Below are 20,224 nucleotides of genomic sequence, written 5' to 3'. Positions count from 1 at the left end.
GCATCACGCATAACAGCTTTATAACGGAATAGATCCGTGATGACGAATGCAATAGCCAATAGGGATTGAAAAAGTTAACTAGACGACATTTCAAAGTTTTTTTTTTTTTTTTGCTAATGTCACATTTCTAAAAATGCTAACTAGTTTAACTACTATTATTATACATATATAGTATAGTATATAGTTATTCTTGTCAAAATAATATATGCACTGTTTTCATTTCTTAATTATTTAGTTAGAAATATTATTCTTATTAAGACTATTTAATAATAAAACATTTCTAAACTATATGATATCGTCAAAAAATGAGGCCCTGAACACGTGAGGGCAGAGCTATAAAGGCTCGCGTCTCTCGCTCGGTGATATACGCAGCCACAGAGAGGAACCCTAAAATAAGTTAATTCGTCTTGGATTTTTCTTTTGCGGCGAAAGCAATAGTCTCCTGGAAACCATGGTTCGCTTCACCGACAAAGAAATCGCCCGGTTCAGAACGGCAGAAGTAGTGGTGTGCTGGGACATGGTGGGATCATTGGAGACATCTCAAGGCATTCCCAGTTCAACTTCGAATGCGCTTTTAATCTACTGGAAATGAAACGATACAACTGTATCTTAGCACAGCCTAAGTACTTGCCAATCTTGGAAGAGGATACCATTACTACAACATGGCCGAAACAATCGTCTTCTGGGACTTCTCTGGATGCCCGGTCCCTGAGGGTCTCCCCGTTAATAATGCTGTTTCAAACATTGAATATTCGATTCGTGTTACGGGTTGCCGTAATCTGATGATGTCAAGATCATTCTTTGTTTATTGTGACGCTTTTAAGATGTGTGATGTCTTGGGGAATATCTATTTCCCATTCCCCATGCGACACGCAGGCACTAAAGAAGAGAGACGCAAGAAGGTTTTCGTGGACTTTATGCGCAAGGCTATTGGCCATCGTCAACCATTAAATCTGGTGGTAATCATGGAGGACATCTCAGAACACCCGGAGATCCTCCATGCTCTTGAGTTTTGCAAAGGGAGAAAAAATATCAATATTCTTTTATCACAGCCACGTCTTGACCTGATATCAAAGGAGCTATCATTATGGCTTTGGAATAGCCTATGTCTCGCAGAATGCCCTTTAACAGCAGAAGACATTGAAGGAAAAGGAGAAGGACACATCAAAGGAGAAGGAAGGAGAAGGCAAAGGAGAAGGCAAAGGCAAAGGAGAAGGATACTAGGAGCTCAGCTCCGAGGAGTCTGAGCATCCATCTACTGACTCTGAGTATGAGTATTTGCAATAAAAAAAATTAAGGGTGCATGCTTCCAGTGTTGGAAGAGATTTCGTTGTTACAAAGACTTGTTTTATGTGTCGTTATTTACTTTAAATGAATTTGTGTGTGTCTAATGGCTTCACTCCACTTTCAGTGAAGCCTGTAGAATTATATGTTTCTTATGATGCCCAAAAAAAAAGAACTATATGATATCGTAAGCGGTAAACCTTAAATACCTATTTCTCCTCACATATTTCTAGTAGTATTAGAAATGACATACTTTTGAAACTCTACTAATTGATACGTTACGTGAATTTAGGTTTTATTTTCATGGAAATTGTGTTTCACTTTACACATTCCCGATATTTTAATAAACCAGATGGGGATGCATAAACATATACAGTATATATAATTTGAACTGTGTTTATTTCGTTTATTCTTCAATAGTTCACCCACACATTCTACGGCTTATAAATCAGATGATAATTACTATTTTTAGTACAAACTAAGGCCATGCCATAATAATCTGAACTGTATTTACAATTAAAATATAGGAGGGTGCATATTATTTTCATTCAAAAACAAATATAGCATGTCTTCAAAATTAGTATACATGGTATGAACGGTCACCACATATACTTTATGTTAGATTGTTATTACAAAAATTGGCAGACTTCTATCACCAAGTAATATTAAAATGTAAGCCTCTTATGAATTAACTTTCACACTATAAGACCTTCAGCTTCAAATTTCAAAACACAAAAAAACGGTGATTAAAGGGTAAAATTATCCTACAGACTCTTAGGGCATATATATGCATATTATCATCATTTATATTATATAATACCCATTTGTACCAATTCATAAATTAAGTTTTTTCAAGAGTATAATATATAGTGGAAGTTGAGATGGTTAAAAATTATACAAACTTTAACACACCATACTATAAGGTGGAAAAGTCAAAAGTTTTCTTACGTTCTTTCATGACAGTGAATCGTAGACATGAGGCTACTGAATCTTCTTCAGTAATTCCAGAAAGGTTCAAGATCAACCAGTCCAGTGGAGGAATACGGGTCTTCTTGAGCACTGAGTCGTCTCTTACCGTATTCAAAATCCGACGAAGTATCAGTGTTCATGTCAGTAGAAACTGCGGTTTCTTGTGAGACACTCATCGCTTTGAGACTCTGCCTTGTGTTGTTATCAACCATAGCCTGTAGAACCGAACGTTCTTGAGCGAGCATCGGGCTTTGGTAGAGTGGAATCCTGTGGAAAATGTCGGCTTGGATCGAGTTAAGAACAGGGCTGATGAAGCCATTGAGTGTGTTTCCTTGGGCTTGATCAGTTTGGTTGGAGAAGCAGGGCACGTAAACCGGTTCTGTTTTGGTTTTATCATTGTAACTCGAATTATCGGTTAAATGGGGCAAAGGAGAAGGGTTAAAGCCGGTTCCAAGTGAACCGATTCGGATTAGACTTGAAATAGGGATCTTCTTCCCTCCAGCAGTCTTCTGGAACACTCTACATATCACCCATTCATTCTGAAAACTCCAACAAAAGTGTTACTAAACCAAAGAAAAAGAGAAAAACAAAGCAGAAACAGAACTTTTAGATAGAAAAAAACCTTTGCGGTTTTAGGTAAATTATGAGCAGAGAGTTTTCCTTCAAGCCTAAACTCATGCATCACCCAATTGGTTTTCTGACCTTTAGGAGCTCTTCCTCTATAGAATACAAGTGTCTTCTTCATTCCAACAAGTGATTTACCTCGGTAAATCTCCTTATCTTTCCCGGTGGCCTTCCAATAACCGGCTTCAGTAGCCCGGTTTGTCCTCAAACCGGTTGGATATTTTTTGTCCCTCACACAGAAGAAGTACCATTCTTTCTCACCCATTTTTGCCATCCCTGTAAAATCAGTCCCCAACAATGTTATGTTTCAAGAAGAGGACAAAGAAAAGAACAGTTCTGATCATTATGGTGATCATTGAAAACATACACGGTAACTCCCATGGCTCAGACTTATTGAAGTCAACTTCACCAACAGCTTTAGCTGAGAAGCTGATGTCAAGAACCTTCTTGTGGAGATATTGAGTTATGAGTTCTTCATCTGTTGGATGAAACCTGAACCCTGGAGGAAGATCTATCTGCTCTTCTTCCTTCTGAAACTCACAAAAGCTCTCCATCTTTTATCCCTCCCCGGCCCAAGAAACCTTAAACCCTAAATATTGAATGAATAACCAACATATGGTTTATTTATTTGATCTTGAACGGTGTTTTTTGGAGAGATGGATTCAGAGAATACTATGTGATTATATTTATTATAAATAAAGAGGAGAAAACGATGAACAGAGAAGTTGGGGAGAAAGGTTAGGAAGATGAAGTGAAAGTATAAAGGAAAAGGCCAAATGAAACTATAAAGGATTGGAGAAAAAATATTAAAATATTTTATTTTGTTAATTATAAGAATTAAAACATTTTTTCTAGAATTTGGAAAATAAAAAAAATATAGTTCCCCATATTTGTGTGTGTGAGTGTGAGAGGAGAAAGATACGTAATGTGTAACGCAACTTGAGTAGGTTGTTTTAGCACTTGCCACTTTTAAAGAAAAAAATAACTTTTCTGAGCTTTTTTAGTATCAATAAAATTAATTAAATTTGAAAATATATTACTAGACTTAATGAAAAAAATTAATAAATTATAGGAGCTACAAAATAAAAACATATTTGCAAAACTAACAAGAGAACAGATAACTACGATTCTTTGAATCTAACGCATTAAGCATAGTTACTATAATTGTAATGAAATACAATGAATGATTACGTCAGTTAAGTAGTACAATGAATAAAGACAATACTTTCGAAAATAAGTTGCAAAGAAATAAATCTGTGATATATGGTATTGAATATTTATGGTGGAAAGAGTGAAAAGTTCTTCAGTTGCAAAAAATAAAAATAAAAAGTGAAAAGTTCTTTAACATTCATATACAAAAATAGTGAATGAGTTTAGGGTTCAGATTTTCGATATTAATTTAATAGAACAAAAGTTAATTAGACTTAGAGATCAACATGTCTATATACACACTATAAACTATAGCAGAATATTTTTTAAAATGCAAATATGTTGTAGTATCATCTGTTGAGAACATTTATAATCATTATTTGAAAATAAATAAATTACCTTGTATGATTTTTATATTTTATTTATCAAGTAACAATAATCCAACCACTTTTGAGATGAAATAGTTTACTTTAATTAAAGAAGTAGGTGCATGCTAGAAAATAAAAATGATAAAAGGTTGATGTTTCAGTAGTAGTACTTTTTGATATACATATATATATAGTAATATTTAGCAAACAAAATAGTACTAATATTTAATTTTTATAGTTTATAAGTTTTGGAACTCTCTTTCAAGGAAGAATCAAACATCAAACATGTTTGATGTTTGATGTTTCTGCTGATACCCTTATTGGTTCTTTAGTCTTGTTACCTTATTCGTCAAAATTGAAATCTTTTATTACAAATAGAAGAACCACTTAGAAAAGGTCAAAGGAGTCTATGTATAATATTCTTTTTAAAAGGTTATTCTGTTTTGAAGAGCGAAGTGCGTTCGGTGCATTGCTAACACACTTTGATTTCGGAATATGTGTTGGACTAAAAAAGAGGAATATGTGTTGGACACTTGAAGTGGGTGTTCGCCTAGAATCGCATTATTTATTTAGTTTTTAATCGTGTGTTATATGGTGGGAAACATTTGGAGTTAATCCTACTCAAATTCAGTTGATATATGTTTTCTTAAAACTGATATATGTAATTTTGATAAACAATTCTACTAATAAATATTTTACGATAAATCTCATTTTGTAAAACACAAATCTCAGGATGAACGGTTCCAATCTATAATCGTTGCAATTACTTTTTATTGAACACACAATTTATTTGTATGACTCAGTATGAATATGCATATAAATTTTGTTTTTAATCTTAAATCAAGATTAATAAATCATTATTTATCATTTTTAAATCAACCTGTGATTATCCTTATAATTAAATTATATATTTGCATAAACAGAATATGCATCATTTAAAAACAAACATATGTATGGTCTCTGGTATTGTATTTGTTTAAGTCTTTCATATTTAATTTATATCTATTTTTTGTGACACAATTTTATATCTTAACTAGATTTTAATCCACCCTTAAAAAACGGGTATATTTTTTGTTTTATATTTTTGTTGAAATTTAATTTTTATATTTGTGTTTTTAGTCATATATATGTTTTTCTTTGTATAATATTTATCTTAAATGATTAATAAGAAATTTTAATAATTGTATTAAAATAGTTGGATAACACCTATATCAATAAGTCATGTTTCTGTTTTAATAGTATTGATCAGTAGAAAACTAGATCTAGTGGTCCACTTTTTTAGGTCATGATAGAAAACACCACAGAAGTGAACCATGAGATATGCACATATGATATTGAATGTGGGCAGAGGTTTGTAACTTAAAGAAGGTACAAAGCATATATTCGCATTCTTTCCGCGTTATCCATCAGAAACAAAAATATATGCACGTGATCTTTACAGAACTGGATCAAACTCCTAGTTGAAAATCTGGTAGGTAATGTACTAATGTTTCCACCGTTTTAGTTATTATTGGATTAGCCAGGTTTGTTCGGATCACTTGGTTAACAAAATAGGTTCGCAACAACTATAGCTATTATGGGATTAGCTGTGAAATTTAGATCTTAATCTCAACATTATAACCCTCGTTTAAAATAAATAATTTGTATACAGAAAATCTAAATTTTAACTTCAAATTTAAAACCTATCTGTCCTGTCACAGTAACTTCGTATCCAAAGAACCAATTTGGCAGCTTTCAATTTGGAAGTTATTTCAAGTCCACAAACAAGATTCTTTAACTTGTTTCTATTTGTAATTTGACGATCGGCGCACTCTTGCCCGTTCTTACCCGTTGGTCGCTATAATCAGGACATTCACTTTGTTTTTCCAATGTGTTCTAGGCTTCAATTTTAGTATTTCATCTTTTCGTTTGTTCATATTCTTAAGTTTCATTTGGCTCCAGAAAGATTGTGATCCTTATTGGCTTATGGTTTCAGAAAGAATGTATTCTTTGCCGATTAATGTAAAAAATTATATCACTACATTTCAGGTTCGATCCACCTGTCATGCGAAACTAAGTCACACTTTTCTGGTCATTCTATACGGACATGGACTACTGCATTTCAGCCCATTTGAATACTCGGGAGAAGCTCTATCCGTGAGTTGTACCTCCTATCGGAAGGTTGGTTCTCTGTTTTTAATAGACTCAGGTTTAACCTTTTAAAGTTAAAAAAAATGTAAAAAATATTATATATTCAATTTAATCTAACAGATGACAAACAACCAGTCTAGTTACTTTTTTTACCGAGGTTCATACCACAAACTGAAAGCACTTTGTTCAAAAAAAAAGAAAAAATTCTTTTAAATAGAAAGTATGAATTATTGAAACATATTAAATGATCAAAATAACATTTTCACTATTTCTCCAAAATATATTGATAAGAGAAATATAACGCTAAAAGTTTTGGGCAGCGCCATTCCATGTTTTCCATTTGCTAGTAGTAAACATACATTATTAATAATTTGACGAATAAGCCTTCAGTCAAAAAAGAAAAGAAAATGATGAACGAACAATAAGCACGATGGATATTTTCACTTTTCATCTTTGGCATAGTTGGGTTTCACCAAAGTACCAAACAATTACGACTGGCACTCTTATCGGTATATAATTGATCACCTTCCCAAATGATCTTTATTTTAAAACGAAAACACAATTACAAAACTAAATTAATATATGACGAATAAATTAATGTATTCTAACTATACTTGTTATCTAAACCATCTATTTTATAATTATAAATTAATTGTTACAGAAACTGATCTGTAAATTGTAGGATGTTGATTTAAAATTTTGAAATCCAAACTATGAGCAAACAAAAAATTATGGTTGTGGGGTTTCTTTCTCCATATATATGCTTACTATAGTGATTAAGGTATATGCTCCTAAGAGAGGTCCAAACTGGAAAAGTATACATGATGTGATGGAAGAGCCTTAACATCTTCGGTGTCTTCTTTCGTTCGGCATCGTACACTGCCGAAGCAGAGGACCCAAATAGTGTGGCGCGTATTAGAAAAGAAAAGAAATATTGGGCTTGTACACTATTACACTATTGGGTTTGGATCATAAAGTGTGGCGCGTATCTACAGTTATTGGGCTTGTATACTATTGTTTAAGTATTGTGGGCTTCGAACGAATGAGATATTCTGTAAATCTTTCCCACCCAAAGGTATATATATGCATAAACAAGAGCTAGTTTCATATTTTTGCTCAATTTTTCACTGTGTTTTGATGTGTTATAATTATATATTATGGTTTTTCTCTTGTATATAATATATCTGTCAATTGGCTGAGTCAATCCCAAATGTGATGTTTCACTAATTGAATCAAGAAAAGATTAGAACTACGTGACATGGCCAGATGGCCTCAATGTTCATGTGCTTCTATAGGGCAGAGGGTAAAACTATGACGTTTCAGCTGCACAATTGCTACTGTAGTCAGAAACGTCAAAAATATTTTGGAATTTTCATAACATTTTGAATAGTAGCAATAAAACAGAAACTGACTTTATTCTTTAAATCTGGGTTTTGGACTACCTATCTCAACTATCAAGAGCAAGGTTCAAATATTAAGGATAATTCAAAGGCTTTAACTCAGCATCAAGATTGTAATCACTTATGTTGTTACACATCGGATCTGATAATTTATTTGAATTCCATCATTGGTAAAGCCTCAAATTTTCAATCAAAACAATTGTAGATAATAAAAAGGGATTTTGAAAACTGAAAGGTAAAGAGGACTGTTAATGCATCAGATATTCCCATTATAGACTTTAGTCAACACAGATAATTTCTGATGTCCCTGTCTGTTTAATCGTCACTTGCAAAGAACACAAACCCCACTTCACAACAGAAACACAAAGATTCACGAACACAAAAAGTTGTTTTGTAAAATAGATTTAGTATAAGGTATCAATACCAAAGATGTCTGAGAACTTTCAAGAATCATAGTATTCTCAACATATAAGCAAGAAGCTGAACAAGAAGCTGAAACCAAAAAGAAAAAGAAAAATAAATTTAGATTGGGTTGAAGAAACTAAAGTTTAGGACTTTCACCGTTTTATAATCAGATACAGAGACTGGAAGTTAGGGTTTTGGGGGAGACTGAGCTATTAGATGAAAGAATATTTGTTATTATGTAACCAAGTTAACATCAATGGGCATGTAGCTCAGATGGTAGAGCGCTCGCTTAGCATTCGAGAGGCACCGGGATCGATATTCCGCTTGTCCACCTTTTTTTTTACCCTAAACATTTTTTCTTGCACTACTAAAGCCCGTTTATTTGAGCCCATCCTGTGAATTGAGTGTACGTGTTTAGTTAGACCAGCTCATAATAAGGCCCGTTTAATCATCATATTTATATAGGAGAGACCACTTCTTATATTTTGCTCAGGGCCCGTATAACCCATTAAGTCGACTGTGATAGCATGACATATTATGATCACAAACTTTGACAATTACAACGTCAAAGTGAAGAAAATAAGTATCAGATCACTACAAATGTTGAGTTAAGCTTGAGTTATCCTAATGAGATTAGGATTAAATAGATTGAGAGTTATCTATAAAATATGTTTCCTAATGAGTTTAGGAACTTAAGAGTTATATATAAGGAGATACCAATGTGTGGTATAACTTGTGAGTTGAGAGAGCTTTAGTTTTGAGTTATTTTCTAAAGCATTAAGAGTTCTAATAAAGAGTGTTCTTGAGATTCTTTGATTCAATAATTGGTATCAGAGCTTTACATTGAATCTAAGGAAAAATCATGGGAGATATTGTTGCCGTGAATAGCAACACTAAGAGCAGCGGATTATCAACCATAAAATGTCCGATGCTCAGCGATACAAACTACACTGTGTGGACAATGCGAATGCAGGCGGCATTGAAAGTCCATAAGGTCTGGGAGGCCATTGATCCAGGGGAGAAAACCGGAGAAAAGAATGATGTCGCGAGGGCATTATTATTTCAATCCATACCCGAGTCCTTAATACTTCAGGTGGGAAACCTTGATACCTCAAAAGAGATGTGGGAAGCGATTAAGATGAGACATATGGGAGCTGATCGTGTGCAAGAGGCTCGGTTGCAAACCCTAGCAGCAGATTTCAGTCGATTGAAGATGAAGGAGACCGACTCTATTGATGGTTTTGTCGGGAAAATTTCTGAACTAGCAACAAAATCTGCAGCCCTTGGTGAGATTATTGAGGAACCAAAGATGGTTAAGAAGTTTCTTCATAGCTTGCCCCGCAAGAAATATATACACATCGTGGCTTCTTTGGAACAAGTTCTTGATCTTAATAAAACGAACTTTGAGGACATTGTGGGACGGTTAAAAGCATATGAAGAAAGAGTTTCTGAGGAAGAAGAAGAGGAGAATCAAGAAGATCAGGGGCAAAACAAGCTTATGTACACCAATGATTCAGGAGGTCAGTCGCAGCCTTATCGAGAGAGATACGACACGTCAAGAGGACGAGGCAGAGGAGGTCGTAACGGATATCAAGGAAGAGGACGTGGGCGTTATGGCAGTCAACAAAGCGGAGGGTATTACCGCCAAGAAAGAGATGCATCAAGAGTGGTGTGTTTCAGGTGTGATAAGCTAGGGCATTTCGCGCAAAACTGCCCCGATCGCTTATTAAAACTTCAAGAGACACAAGAAAGTGAAGCAAACACTACACATGAAGCTGATGAACTAATGGTTCATGAAATTGTGTACCTTAACGAACGGAATGTCATTCCTAACAAGCTTAACGTCACTTCAGCGGGAGATAATTTATGGTACTTAGACAATGGAGCCAGCAACCATATGACAGGAAATCTTGAATACTTCTCAAAGATAGATAGAAGTATAACAGGAAAGGTGAGATTTGGAGATGACTCGCGAATAGATATAACCGGGAAAGGCTCAATTGTCTTTGCGACAAAGAATGGAGAAAAGAAAATACTCTCTGACGTCTACTACATTCCTAATCTTCGAAGTAACATAATAAGCCTCGGGCAAGCCACCGAGTCAGGTTGTGAGATCAGAATGGTAGGAGATGCTTTGCTCCTGTATGATCGTGATAACAAGCTTCTTGTACAAGCAAAAAGAGCTCCAAATCGATTGTACAAGGTAGTCATGGAGGTAGAGAATACAAAATGCTTGCAGCTGGTACATCAAAAGGAGTCCTCGAAGTGGCACTCACGTTTGGGGCACATAGGTCTAAACAACCTAAAGCTAATGGTAGAAAAGAATATGGTGGTCGGTATGCCTCGTTTTGGAATCGAGAAGGAGACATGTGCGGCATGCTTACGTGGGAAGCAAATACGAAAGTCTTTTCCGCAAGCAAGCTCTTACCGTGCATCTAGAGTATTAGAGCTGATACATGGAGATTTATGCGGTCCAATTACTCCATCTACCGCAGGAGGAAACAAGTATGTATTTGTCTTGATACATGTGGAGTATTCTTTTAAAGGAGAAAAGTGAAGCTTTTACAAAGTTCAAACGGTTTAAGACCGTAGTCGAACAAGAGACAGGGTCAAAGATCAAAACGCTACGAACTGATAGGGGGGGGAGAATTTACATCAGTCGAATTCAAAGAGTACTGCGAGAGCTCGGGCATTGAACGACATTTAACGGCCCCATACTCTCCACAACAAAACGGGGTCGTCGAGAGACGAAACAGAACGCTTCTAGAGATGACACGAAGCATCTTGAAACATATGGATGTTCTAAATTTTCTTTGGGGAGAGGCAGTAAGGCATTCAACCTACCTCATCAATAGGATCATTACTCGAACTCTAGTACTTCAGACCCCATACGAAAGCTTTAAGGGGAAGAAGCCGCACGTTGAGCACGTGAGGGTTTTCGGATGCGTTGGTTACGCAAAAATTACTACACCACATCTGAAAAAATTAGATGATAGGTCTCGAGCGTTGGTTCATCTCGGAACTGAGCCGGGAACAAAGGCTTACCGACTACTTGATCCGACAACAAGAAGAATAGTGGTTAGTAGAGATGTGGTCTTTAATGAAGAACATAGGTGGAAGTGGATACAGGAACAGAAAGAAGTAGACACTAGTATAATAATTTTTGGAAATCACGATTCAGGATTATGTGATCAAGCTACAATAAAAGAAGAAGAAAGTGATCCTGAGCTCGAGGAAGAAGAAAGTGATCATGAAGAAGAACCAGTGATCCTAAGACGCTCCTCCCGTACGATCAATAAGCCAAGCTATCTTGATGATTACGAGTTACTGTGTGAAGAAGATGAGATGTATGAAACACTTTGCGAGTTAGAATACGAGCATCTATTGATGCTTGTGAACGAGGAACCTTGGAGCTATGAAGATGCGAAAGAACTAAAGGTTTGGAGAGATGCATGTGAGGACGAAATCAAATCGATCGTGAAGAACGATACTTGGAGTTTAGTTGACCTCCCTCGGAATTGTAAAGCAATTGGATTGAAGTGGGTCTTTAAAATTAAAAGGAACTCTGATGGGAGTATCAACAAATACAAGGCACGTCTGGTTGCTAAAGGATACATACAGAAACATGGAATAGACTTTGATGAGGTGTTCGCACCTGTTGCACGGATAGAAACAGTTCGTTTGATCATCGGAGTTGCAGCCTCACATGGTTGGGAGCTACATCATCTTGATGTGAAAACAGCTTTTTTACACGGTGATTTAAAAGAAGAAGTATACGTATCACAGCCAGAGGGGTTCATCATCAAAGGAAAAGAAACTAAAGTTTATAAGTTAAGAAAGGCACTATACGGTCTACGCCAAGCTCCAAGAGCCTGGAATGAAAAACTCAACGCTACACTTCATGAGTTGAAGTTTGATAGATGCCTCAAGGAGCCGTCGCTTTATAAAAAGAAAGAGCACGGACATTTGTTGATGGTGGCCGTGTATGTCGATGATCTATTGGTAACAGGCTCCAGCTTGGACATGATAATCGATTTCAAGAAGGATATGGCAGCCAAATTCGACATGACTGACCTTGGAAAGCTGAGTTATTACCTTGGGATAGAAGTCACGCAGAGAAAAGGAAGTATAGTGTTAAGTCAAGAGAAATATGCAGCAAAGATCATAGAGGAGGCTGGGATGAAAGGATGTAACGCGACGCAGATACCAATGGATGCAGGTCTAAAACTAGGCAAAGCGGATGAGGAGAAGGGTGTAGACGAGAGAGAGTATCGGAGAAACATTGGTTGTTTGCGCTATCTGATACATACAAGACCTGACCTAGCGTGTAGTGTAGGTATCCTAAGTCGGTACATGCACAATCCTAAGGAGTCCCATAAAGCCGCTTTGAAGCAAGTCTTGAGGTACCTTCAAGGAACCCTATCGCACGGTTTGATCTTTGAAGCAAGACCGCAAGAAGGATTGGTGGGTTATAGTGATAGTAGTTACAATGTTGATCCCGATGATGGCAAGAGCACAACCGGACACATCTTTTACTTTGGTGGAAATCCAATCACATGGTGTTCTCAAAAACAAGAGATAGTTGCTTTATCTTCTTGTGAAGCGGAGTTTATGGCTGCAACTGAAACCGCCAAGCAAGCAATATGGCTACAGGATCTTCTAAGTGAGCTGTTCGGTGGTAACAGTAAGAAGGCCGTGATAAGGATCGATAATAAGTCAGCAATAGCATTGTCTAGGAATCCAGTGTTTCATGGGCGAAGCAAACACATTCATACAAGATTTCATTTCATCAGAGAATGCGTCGAGAAAGGTCTCGTGAGTGTAGAGCATGTCGCTGGTGTGAAACAAAAGGCTGATATACTTACCAAAGCACTTGGGAGAATCAAGTTCAAAGAGATGAGACAATTCATTGGAGTTCAAAATGTGAAGAATGAAGAGATCAAGCTTAAGGGGGAGAATGTTGAGTTAAGCTTGAGTTATCCTAATGAGATTAGGATTAAATAGATTGAGAGTTATCTATAAGATATGTTTCCTAATGAGTTTAGGAACTTAAGAGTTATATATAAGGAGATACCAATGTGTGGTATAACTTGTGAGTTGAGAGAGCTTTAGTTTTGAGTTATTTTCTAAAGCATTAAGAGTTCTAATAAAGAGTGTTCTTGAGATTCTTTGATTCAATAACCTGGCTTTGATACCAATTATTGAATCAAAGAATCTCAAGAACACTCTTTATTAGAACTCTTAATGCTTTAGAAAATAACTCAAAACTAAAGCTCTCTCAACTCACAAGTTATACCACACATTGGTATCTCCTTATATATATAACTCTTAAGTTCCTAAACTCATTAGGAAACATATCTTATAGATAACTCTCAATCTATTTAATCCTAATCTCATTAGGATAACTCAAGCTTAACTCAACATACAAGTATATGAAGTAATCACTTTTTCTGCCTCGTTTTCATCTAATAAATTTAGATTTTCTCATTTTTACCCGGATACTTAGAAAATAGTGACTTTTGCGTCGAATAACATAGATTCACCAAATCATAGGCTGAATAAAATTTCAAGTACATAAGATCAATTTCAAGTGCTTATTGTAAGAAAACAGAAATCTCAGAAACCTATATAACCCCTAAATTAATTGAAGAATATTATGCAAATGATAAATGTATTTATGTCACTTTTAAAATGGTTAGGTCTGCATAATTAATTAATTAAAGTATTTATTTTATTTTTATAAAAGTATTTAATTTTGATAGAACTCATTTGAAAATACCAAATTAAGTTATTTGAAAATATTTGATATCAAGTATGTATATTTTATTTTTGTGATCAAATATTTTATAAAATGATCTATAGACCAATCTAATTGGACCGATAGTTACAAAAAAACATAAATCATATGAAGCTTCATTAAAATCGATAATTAACATATTTTTAATTAGTAGAAAAAAGCGAAGCAGACATTTTTAGTCAGCAGGCAAAGCAGTGTGTGATAATCGAAAGTAATATCTGCAAAATGGCATTTATATATTTTTATTTCCTGAGAGTATGTAAATCAGAGAGCAAAAGCAAGACTATTAACCTTAGGGTTTGTTCCTCCCTGCATAACAAAGGTTTGACCAAAGAAAGACTAAATCATCAAAGTGATTTGACTCATCAATTCATTCATTTCTAGTTATCATCGATCTTATTGTTCTGTTCATTTCATCTCTTTTTTTTCTTGTGAAAGTTCGTCCTTATTAATATCACAGATCTTCTTGGTCGTTTTCTGATTCTTGAGGCCTTTGAAACGAATCTTGACAGATTTAGAAAAAAGGTTTTGTTTGGTTTCGTTTTTTCCCCAGATTTTTCATCATTTTCCTAGGGAAGTTATCACTTATTGACTTTTGTGTGGACAGCTGATCTTGTGTTTAGATCTCTCTTTTGTTATCAAGAAACAGTACCTTGGTTTTGATTTGGATCCAAGTGAGTTTGTTTCTAAAGAAAAAGAAACTAATTTTCTCTTTCCTATAAAATTGTTCAGACTTAGGGTTTCATATGGATTCACCCACTAATCATGGCAGGAGGATGGTGAAAGGGAAGATCGAGATCAAGAGAATCGAAAACCTAACGAGCAGGCAAGTCACGTTCTCCAAGCGTAGGAAAGGTCTCATGAAGAAGGCTCACGAGCTTTCAGTTCTATGCGATACTCAAGTCGCAGCCATTGTCTTTTCTCAGAAAGGCAAACTATACGAATACGCTAGCTCCGAGTAAGTAACCTAACATTTCTATAACTTTTAATCCAATTAATACACATTTATACATATTTACAATCTACTGTTTATTCTATAGAAATGAATCTACTGTTCTTACTTTACTTTGCTAATTTATTTATGTATCGCACAATAGATTTCTAGCTAATTGTAGCTGTTGCGTTTAACTTCTCAACAAATTATGCCTTCTTAAAGTTTTTTTTTTTTTTGTCATTTATTTACTCAATAGTACCACGAAGTTTTTATTTAAATGAATTCAAACCTAATCACAGTTCTTCTTTAAGCACGAGCAATCAATTTAGGACTTTCCAAAGAAGTGTTCTTGAACTTTGAACCTAGTATGCCTTGAAACTCATGCTGAAACCACTTGACATGTTTATAATTATATTGAAACATCCTAGTGTTCATGCCATACTGTTAAGAGTACAATTGGACCAATTTAAAAATCCCCCATGAAGTATGAGAAGATCTTTTGGATTTTTGCTAGGGTCTCAAACTCTAGCCCTCGAGAAGTTTTCATGCTATTAAATGTGTTGATCTCTTATATAGCCGATAGGTGAGTTAGTTTCTTAAACCAAATCCAAACTTAAATGATGCCACTAATGATTATCAAACCCAAACAATGATCATAATCATGTGAAACCATATATTGATAGTCACTAGGTGAACTGTACTAATCATCTCTTCCCATTATTTTGTTAGCGAATTGCCAATATCTACACTTGAGTGGGTTTAGATAATTAACCAACCAAAACTTTTGGAACAAGAGTTTATGTTTCATTCACAGTTTCGAGTTTACCAAGTTTGACCATTTAAAGCAAATCGTTGGTACGTAATGGAAAGGCGAGTGCATCCTAGCTTATAGTAATGCTTTTGCCATTGAGTTTGTATAGATAGGAAACCAAGTTACACAAATTAAAAAGACATATATTACTAACAAATTGATATTATATATTCAGCTATTTCTTCTCCTTTAATAGGTGGAATGGCATATCGAAAACCTTACTATGTACATTCTTCATCCTCCGGAAATCTTTCATACTTTTTAATTATACTAATCCTGAGATAGGCCAAGCGCATATCGACAAAATGTATCGAATTTAGGCTCGGAAAATATGCATACAATCTATAAATCTTGCATATGTGTGAATGTTCTTGTTGGTCATGATAACATTTTCGGAAAATAGTAATTGTATACTTTAGAAATATTATAATGATGATTGATGAAGTGATCCTGAAAACTAATTCAGCATGAAGAAGATGATCGAACGATGTGAGTTACATAGAAGGGAATATTTTCATGAAGAGAGACTCCAAAAAGAGCAGCAGGTGCAGGATCTCAAGGATGAAATCACGATTATGGTGAACTCCATTGAACTTCTTCAACGTCATTGCCGGTTAGTTTCTGATATTTCTATAGATAATGCAATAGGTGATTCTATATAAGCTCATGAAGGCGATAATATGCATCTTAGGAGGCTAATGGGGGAAGATTTAGATACTTGTTCGGTGGAGGAGCTCAAAGAGATAACTATTCAAATTGAGAAAAGCCTTACTATTGTTAGATCAAGGAAGGTAAACTTAATAAATACATAGTACTTGATTTTGAAATCTTTACGTGTTTGTTATAATGTGTTTAGCACTAATGGCTTATAATTAGGGTCTTCTAGAGTATTTTCTGTTACACATATCAACATATGTTCTCTGGGACTTCTGAGTCTAAATGATTAGCTATCGAACCAGCATGTGCAACTGCTTATTCCGGATTCTACAATTTTGGCAGGCTAAGTTAAATGAAGATGAGGTGGGGAAACTAAAAGCAGAGGTAATTTTACTTTATTATTTTAGTTGGTTCTTTACGGCATATAATATATAAATTTCATTGTGCTTTTTTTTGGGTTTGATCTTATTAGATTGCAGGAAAAAGAGAGCTGTTGAACGAGAGAACTAGGCTGCACGAAATGGTATACGCATACGCATATATATACAATCCAAGGACATATATGCATGTATTCATTCTTGCACGCCCTACACTTATTTAATCATGAACTTAGTCTTTGCTATCTATATTTATAACTAGTACATATGGATACTATATATAAGTTCACAACTCTGAAGGGAAGTTTTCATGATTTCTCAATAGAACACAATGATAAATTCATTAGCTAAGATTGTTAGAGCGTTCCATATATATAATGTTTTTGTTGTTGACTGTCATATTCTAATCTACTAGTTACAAAGATCATCTAATTTAATAATATAATAATCTTTTGATGTTAAAAAACAAAATCGTTTAGCGCTTTATCTCTTTATTCTTTAAATAACAAAAATATCATTCAGCTATAGTCTATAGACATCATGGTGGATTAACCTTTGACATCCATGACTTAACTCTCATGAAAAATCTTGTGGTTGATTAATAGTGCTTTCGACTGAAATCTAACTTGAGGAAATCTGAAAATCGTCCGTCAAAAAGTTATTCGTTTTTCGTGAACTTTTTGTTTGTTTCTCTCTGATTATTGAGTTTCTTTTGTTTAGGATTTAACTTGTTATCATTTCAGTTTGAAGAAAAGCCCTTGTGGATGCAGTCGAGGAACTTAGAGAGTGAGAAGAATGCATCTTCCTCTGGCTGTGAAAACATCCACATATCCAATGTCGAAACTGATTTGTTCATCGGATTGCCTAGAAGAGTGTAATGATCTCTTTCTTTTTTATTAACAGGTTCTTGTTTTCATATTTTCCAAGTATATACTCGATTCTCTATTTGCGTAAAACTAAGAAATAAAGTTATGTATAATACCTTGACAAAAAGTGATGTATAATAATGTTATGATTGTTATCTACTAAATAATTGTTTTCTTTCTCTTCTCTGTCGATCTTATTTCATTTTTAATTCTTTTTTGATGTTAATGGCATGGTTTTATATGGCTAACTACAGCTTTTATTTCATGTTTCTAGTTTGGGCTATTCATCTCTCACGCAAAATATCTTATATAAACGGTTTTGACGGAGACTGAGTTAATGACACAATGTGACTAATAATTTATAAAGCTACAGTTAATTAATTACCACTTAATCGATAGACCTAAATAAGCAGTTAGTAATTAATTGTTAAGACTTAAGAGCATAGTGCACTAAACACTTATGGTAAGTGGTTAACTCCTTTTGAATAGTATTCGTACGTATTTATGTTTTCTTCCGATTTCTGGATTACCTTTTGAATAGTATTTGTACGTATTTATGATTTCTTCAGATTTCTGAAGCTATATATATGCACAAATCATACAACAATATATTCAAGCAAACTCTTCTCGCAGCAAAAGCAATCAAAATCATTATCACCAAAAAACTTCTATAGCTTTTTTTATTCCTTGTTTCTTTTTCATCAAAATGAGTTGCAATAAGTCATTTTCAAATGGGAGTACTCTAAGAGAGCACATGATGTCAGAATCAGCGAGTGGCTCGACCCTTCCATCGCTAGAGACATCCAACAATGAAACCGTTTTGATTGGGGGACCAGATCTAAAGAGAGAAGACGGTGCACATCAAATAAAAGGCGAGAGAAAGATGATCGTGGACGAGGCAGATTCTACCGGGTCTGGTAGTCCTTTGACAGCTGTCGAAGAAGCTGGTTTAATTCTTGTAGCAATGTCTAAGGGGCAGAGGCCAGAAAATTCTCAGAATTGGAATGCTATTGATCGTTTGTTAGCAACTCCAAACGGTAAAGAAGAATATTACGAAACAGATTTAGATTCTGATGATGATAATAAAGAAGTCAAATACAAGTCTGTTGCTGAGCTTCTCACTCAAAACGTGGAAACCCTAACAGAAGACAACGGTGAAGATGATGAGGATAATGATGCTGACGAAACAAATTTGGTTACGAGAGAGAAAAAGTGTAAGAAAGAATTTATATGTGATGTATGTGGAAAAGTTTTTGGTTCGTATCAGGCATTAGGTGGTCATCGAACGAGCCATAAGTGCAAACGGTTGAAGATTTGCGACAAGAATGATCAAGACCGAGAATTAGTTCCAAACAAAAAGAATGATCAAGACCGACGTCACCAGTGTGGAGTTTGTGGCAGAGAATTTGAATCTGGTCAAGCACTTGGTGGTCACATGAAGACTCATTACATATAATTAGTTCTGTTATTATTGGTTAGTCGACTTCAACCGAGTGACATAGAACCTATGAATTGATTTGGGTCATTAACTGATATGGATGAACAAATTATGAATTATGCTCCTTATGTTTATGTTTTTCTACCCTTTTTAGTTTATTTTCTGTTTTGTATAATAATAAAAGTTATAAAAAAATATAATAAGAATAATAATAATAAAAGTTTGGTTACAGTTTATGTGTTTATCATAAAGTTTCTTGTTCAGAATATACTTTCGGAATTTATTTTCAGCACAAAATAGCGAAATAAATGTCGATGTAGTGATTCTATATGGTGTAGAGCAATTAATATGATTAAGGACATAATTCATAAAAAAACATAATTCATAGTGCAAGATTAAAAACTATTCATAATTCATAGTAATATTGTGCCAGTCAAACAACAAGACTAAAACATTAATGGAACATTATTATGCTTTATTTAGAAAATTTCCTATATTTAATATATCTACATACGTGTAAATTTACAAATTAATCATAATTTATGTTTTTGTTTGACTAAGCGAAGTCAAATATATTCAATTAAGTGTTCCAAAATCGTTTGGAGTTGTAAATCGATAACGGTGAAATTAAACGGGCCGATAATGAGTAAAAGACCCAGTCACTCTCTTCAGCCCGACAAATATATGAGCTTGGTTGATCCTTTAAAACCATTTCTATGAGCTTGTGTTCAAAAAAAAAAAAAAATCATTTCTTTCATATATGAAAGGAAGCAAAGGCAAAAGTACTCTCATATATATCCTCTCTAACACCCTTCAAAAACAATTCTACAATTACATTAAAAACACCATACAAAGAAATGTATATCAACACCTCACAACACCTCAATCTTTTGACCACAAACATCTTCAATATTAGCATCACTAACATTACCAAGAACGATCACATTAGCTCCTATCATTTTCCTCTTAGGCTTTGCCTCTTGAAGAAACAACAACACATCTCTCATTGGCGGCC

At 34.6% G+C, this 20,224-nt stretch overlaps 4 protein-coding genes, 1 non-coding gene and 1 pseudogene across 5 annotated transcripts; 3 read left to right on the top strand and 3 right to left on the bottom strand.

The window, feature by feature from the left end:
* Positions 1–662: 662 nt before the first annotated feature.
* On the top strand, positions 663–1,247 carry LOC125585151. Its single transcript, XM_048753730.1, has one exon. The coding sequence runs from the start codon at positions 663–665 to the stop codon at positions 1,245–1,247; it is 585 nt and encodes a 194-aa protein (XP_048609687.1).
* A 612-nt stretch (positions 1,248–1,859) lies between these two features.
* LOC106382745 (NAC domain-containing protein 100-like) lies at positions 1,860–3,782 on the bottom strand. Its single transcript, XM_013822801.3, has 3 exons — positions 3,245–3,782; positions 2,876–3,153; positions 1,860–2,792 (listed from the first exon to the last, which is right to left on the bottom strand). Exons 1-3 carry the CDS (start codon positions 3,429–3,431, stop codon positions 2,280–2,282), a joined length of 978 nt encoding a protein of 325 aa, XP_013678255.1. The 5' UTR covers positions 3,432–3,782; the 3' UTR covers positions 1,860–2,279.
* Positions 3,783–8,019: 4,237 nt separating this feature from the next.
* LOC125589659 lies at positions 8,020–8,097 on the bottom strand. The gene has a single exon (XR_007325833.1). It is a non-coding gene; the product is annotated as a small nucleolar RNA snoR124 (small nucleolar RNA).
* A 77-nt stretch (positions 8,098–8,174) lies between these two features.
* Positions 8,175–8,257, bottom strand: LOC125589624 (annotated as a pseudogene).
* Positions 8,258–14,393: 6,136 nt separating this feature from the next.
* Positions 14,394–17,850, top strand: LOC125581452 (MADS-box protein AGL72-like). The gene is made up of 5 exons (XM_048746910.1): positions 14,394–15,084; positions 16,338–16,484; positions 16,563–16,662; positions 16,871–16,912; positions 17,001–17,850. Exons 1-5 carry the CDS (start codon positions 14,873–14,875, stop codon positions 17,127–17,129), a joined length of 630 nt encoding a protein of 209 aa, XP_048602867.1. The 5' UTR covers positions 14,394–14,872; the 3' UTR covers positions 17,130–17,850.
* Positions 17,851–18,528: 678 nt separating this feature from the next.
* LOC106353844 (zinc finger protein ZAT1-like) lies at positions 18,529–19,227 on the top strand. The gene has a single exon (XM_013793656.2). The coding sequence runs from the start codon at positions 18,529–18,531 to the stop codon at positions 19,225–19,227; it is 699 nt and encodes a 232-aa protein (XP_013649110.2).
* Positions 19,228–20,224: the final 997 nt, after the last annotated feature.

This window comes from Brassica napus, chromosome A2, assembly GCF_020379485.1.
Source record: "Brassica napus cultivar Da-Ae chromosome A2, Da-Ae, whole genome shotgun sequence".
NCBI classification, from domain to species: Eukaryota; Viridiplantae; Streptophyta; class Magnoliopsida; order Brassicales; family Brassicaceae; genus Brassica; species Brassica napus.
Note: the sequence above shows the minus strand (reverse complement) of the source record. Positions and strands in the feature narration are given on the sequence as shown.

Excerpts from the sequence above, each read along its gene's own strand:
- LOC125581452 (XM_048746910.1), top strand. The coding sequence starts at position 14,873 with ATGGATTCACCCACTAATCATGGCAGGAGGATGGTGAAAGGGAAGATC. Across the intron at positions 16,663-16,870 it reads CTATTGTTAGATCAAGGAAG|GCTAAGTTAAATGAAGATGA; the intron begins GTAAACTTAATA and ends CAATTTTGGCAG. Across the intron at positions 16,913-17,000 it reads TGGGGAAACTAAAAGCAGAG|ATTGCAGGAAAAAGAGAGCT; the intron begins GTAATTTTACTT and ends TGATCTTATTAG.
- LOC106382745 (XM_013822801.3), bottom strand. The coding sequence starts at position 3,431 with ATGGAGAGCTTTTGTGAGTTTCAGAAGGAAGAAGAGCAGATAGATCTT. Across the intron at positions 3,154-3,244 it reads TGAGCCATGGGAGTTACCGT|GGATGGCAAAAATGGGTGAG; the intron begins GTATGTTTTCAA and ends CTGATTTTACAG. Across the intron at positions 2,793-2,875 it reads ATTTACCTAAAACCGCAAAG|AATGAATGGGTGATATGTAG; the intron begins GTTTTTTTCTAT and ends TGGAGTTTTCAG.
- LOC125585151 (XM_048753730.1), top strand. The coding sequence starts at position 663 with ATGGCCGAAACAATCGTCTTCTGGGACTTCTCTGGATGCCCGGTCCCT.
- LOC106353844 (XM_013793656.2), top strand. The coding sequence starts at position 18,529 with ATGTCAGAATCAGCGAGTGGCTCGACCCTTCCATCGCTAGAGACATCC.